The following is a 3,306-nucleotide window of genomic DNA, read 5'->3' as shown; positions in this document are numbered from 1 at the left end:
TCGTTCTTGGCGACCCTGTTGGCTTATCGTTTGGAGCCGCGTCGCTCGAGGAACGCCCTGCCTGTTTCATTGACTTCTCTTTCACCTACCACCTCGACAACTCATCCGAGCAAAGGCTAGGGACAACTCACAATGCATTGACGAATCGCAATTTGGAACGCTATCGAGGGCGAATCTCTTGCTTTCACTTGCTCATCTTACTGCCTTTCTTTGCTTCTGGTCCAATTTTGGTCGATTTGCTGAGGCTCGCTCTCGCTTCCGTTGACATCTGTTGACTTGGCCCCTTTGGGGGGGGGGAGGGTTAGTTTGATTTAGTTTGGGTGGGAAGGGGTTGGGGTTGGGTTAGGGGGTGGCGTGGAGGGGGAAGAGGAAAGGGGATAGGGGATAGGGGATAGGGGGACAATTGGAAGGGAGGAAGAGGAGAGATGGGAGACATACGTGCTCCCCGCGGCGGCGGAGAGAAAGGTCTGCAGCATGGTGAAGTCGGTAAAGTTGAACTGGGCGAGGATGATATCTGGGGCGTAGACGCCGGCAGTGGTGAGGGCGGCGCCCATGGCGGCGCCGGTGAGGACGTTGTTCATTGCGGCGGTTTTGGGGGGTTGGTTAGGGTGATCAACCAGAGTAACTACCGTAGCTATTGATATTGAGATAATTTGGAGGAGTTACTTCGTACGAAATAGATACAACTATATACAAACTAGCGAACGCCACGGCCTGCACTCTTTAAATCTCCGAGCTTCCCACACCAGTCTAAACATGCTTCCAGGTTCAGGGATGGCGGGGTGAAAACTCACCACGGATCAAAGGGATGTTCGGCCACCACTCACCGGCAGGGGTGGCGTTTAGTGCCATCTCGTCGAAGGATTACGAATCAGGAATCAAGGTGTCGGGTTTCATGGGTAAGGGTTAGTTAGGTTAGAGGAGTGAAATCTAGGTGTGCTGGTGTAGTGCGCTCCGCCGCGGTGAAGTGGCACAGTGGGTTCAGTGCAGCCGACGGTCGACGGTGATCGGTGATCGGTGATCAGTACCTCAGCAAGCATGGAACATGGAAGGATCCTAGGAATGTGAGGAACCCGCCGAGGTGGTGTGGGTTACCTGCCTGCTTGCCTGAGGTTTTGCAATCAGTTATCTGTCAGTGTAAAATATCACCGAGGAGGAAAAAATCATCCCAAGTCCAAAGCCCGAAGCCCGGATTCGGCCACCAGGGACTTTGGCTCCTGCACTTTCCTCGCGTCCATCCATACGCATAGAGCCAAAGGAGGAAAGGCTTGAGAATTGGTTCGGGCTCGGGTTCGCTCCCAGGGCTGACCCGCCCCTCGGTAATTTCTAGGGGATTGGGGAATGGGATTGGGGATTTCCCCAATTTTGGATGGTCGGCGAACTGCCAAACCTTGATTGATGAAAACCCACCCTGCCACCCATCCCTTCGGGCTTCTTCATGGATCCCCAGATCGAAGCCCGGCGTCAAGTGGAGCCTGCTCGGGGACCCATAAATCCACGGCCCGTCCACGGCCGCACTGCGCGGCCCCATCCCGGTTGCGGTTCTCGGTGCACCTTACCGCTCAAACTACTGTGTACGATGCACGATGCCGCATTACGGAAGTCGCCGGGTTACACGGCATCGGCGATGAACCGACATCCTAAGCCGCCGACGGAAACACAAACACGAAACAAGCTCAACAAACCCGAACCCTGGAATCGGTCGACCATAACCCCCAACAACCATGACCATGATGATGCCATGACAGTGGCGACCCTTTGTTATCGGACGAATCACACCGGAAACGGACACTTTTCGGGACGAACATGGCCGAGTGTCTCCATCCCCCCTTCGTCCGCCTCCCATGATGATGATGCAGTGTGATGATGCCAACCCCTATCCCGTCGCTCGCCCTTCCGCTTCGACGGCTCTCGGTCTTTGTTGAGGCCAGCCGCCACCTTCATTGTCCCCGATCTCCCGGGGGATGGAGGTCGGCGACTTTGAACCAGCTCGCCGGATATCATGCGGGACTACAGGCAAACTCGGCAAGGTGCCAGGAAACTAGCCCAAGCCTGCGGACGTATCTGACATTTGATGCTCGACCTCAGCCATCGAGGAGTCAAAAAGCTAGGGAGTTATCTAGTACGCTGTATCTACGCTCAACATTACATCTACGAGTCAAATCCAATTCATTCCAAGATAAACATCCCGTTCAACCGCTTGTACCCCCCGCTGTCACCATGGAGCCCATCGTTCACACCGTCTTTGAGCCGCAGACCTCAACTTGGCAGTACGTTGTAGCCGACCCCTCCACCAAGGCCGCTGCCATCATTGATCCCGTCCTCAACTTTGACCCGGCCCGCAACGCCATCTCCACCAAGTCTGCGGATGACCTACTTGCCCTGATCCAGCAGGAGGGCTACACCGTCGAACATCTCCTCGAGACACACGTCCACGCCGACCATCTAACGGCAGCAAAGTACCTTCAGGCCCGGCTCGCTAAAGACGGAAGGAAGCCCGGAGTCGGTATCGGGAAGCGGATCGCCGAGGTCCCAGGAGCGGGTTGGGGAAGAGATATGACATCGCGAGGGGAGGAGTACGAGGGGTGCCCTTTGACATGCTGCTAGAGGATGATGAGATCTTCCACGTGGGGGAACTTGAGGCGAAAGCTGTCCATCTACCCGGACACACGCCAGATCACATGGGGTACTTGATCGGGGGTGAGTCCTCTTGTCTCCTTATCACAAAGCCGCCCCTATACCCCTAACTCAGGGCTGCGACCCTAAACACCCACTCGAAATACGCAACCACCTTGTTTCAGACAGACTGTTAACATCTCCAGGGAACATTTTCTGTGGTGACTCTATCTTCAACTCAGACGTCGGTTCCGCCCGCTGCGACTTCCCCGGCGGCAACGCCAACGACCTGTTAGTGCCTCCCCTTTCCTCCATCCGTCCAATAAGCCCACTCATACTCACCCAACCCACCCCCAAACCACCACAGCTACCAAACCGCCACCAAACTCTTCACCCTCCCACCCGCCTACAAGATCTACACGGGGCACGACTACCCGCCCAAAACCCCGCGCGCCACACCGCAAGCCGCCTCGACCGTGGCCGAGCAGATGGCGCACAACAAGCACCTCAAGGCGGGCACGTCGCAAGCCGACTTTGTCAGCTGGCGCACCGAGCGCGACGCGGGGCTGGCCGAGCCCAGGCTCATCCACCAGGCCCTGCAGGTCAACATCCGCGCGGGCGGGCTGCCGCGCGATGGCCTGCTGCATGTGCCGGTGAAGATGGAGGTGCAGGTGGAGGGGTGGTGAGGTG

At 57.0% G+C, this 3,306-nt stretch overlaps 1 protein-coding gene across 1 annotated transcript; it reads left to right on the top strand.

The window, feature by feature from the left end:
* Nucleotides 1-2,220: 2,220 nt before the first annotated feature.
* CHGG_03840 (uncharacterized protein) lies at nucleotides 2,221-3,302 on the top strand (the record flags this gene model as incomplete). The annotated part of the gene is made up of 4 exons (XM_001223053.1): nucleotides 2,221-2,542; nucleotides 2,677-2,700; nucleotides 2,802-2,907; nucleotides 2,984-3,302. 4 exons carry the CDS (start codon nucleotides 2,221-2,223, stop codon nucleotides 3,300-3,302), a joined length of 771 nt encoding a protein of 256 aa, XP_001223054.1.
* Between the last annotated feature and the right edge of the window lie 4 nt (nucleotides 3,303-3,306).

The sequence above is a fragment of the Chaetomium globosum genome, genomic scaffold (genome assembly GCF_000143365.1).
Source record: "Chaetomium globosum CBS 148.51 scaffold_4 genomic scaffold, whole genome shotgun sequence".
In the NCBI taxonomy this organism is placed as follows: Eukaryota; Fungi; Ascomycota; class Sordariomycetes; order Sordariales; family Chaetomiaceae; genus Chaetomium; species Chaetomium globosum.
The sequence above is the reverse complement of the archived record's forward strand: the minus strand, read 5'-3'. Positions and strand labels throughout refer to the sequence as shown.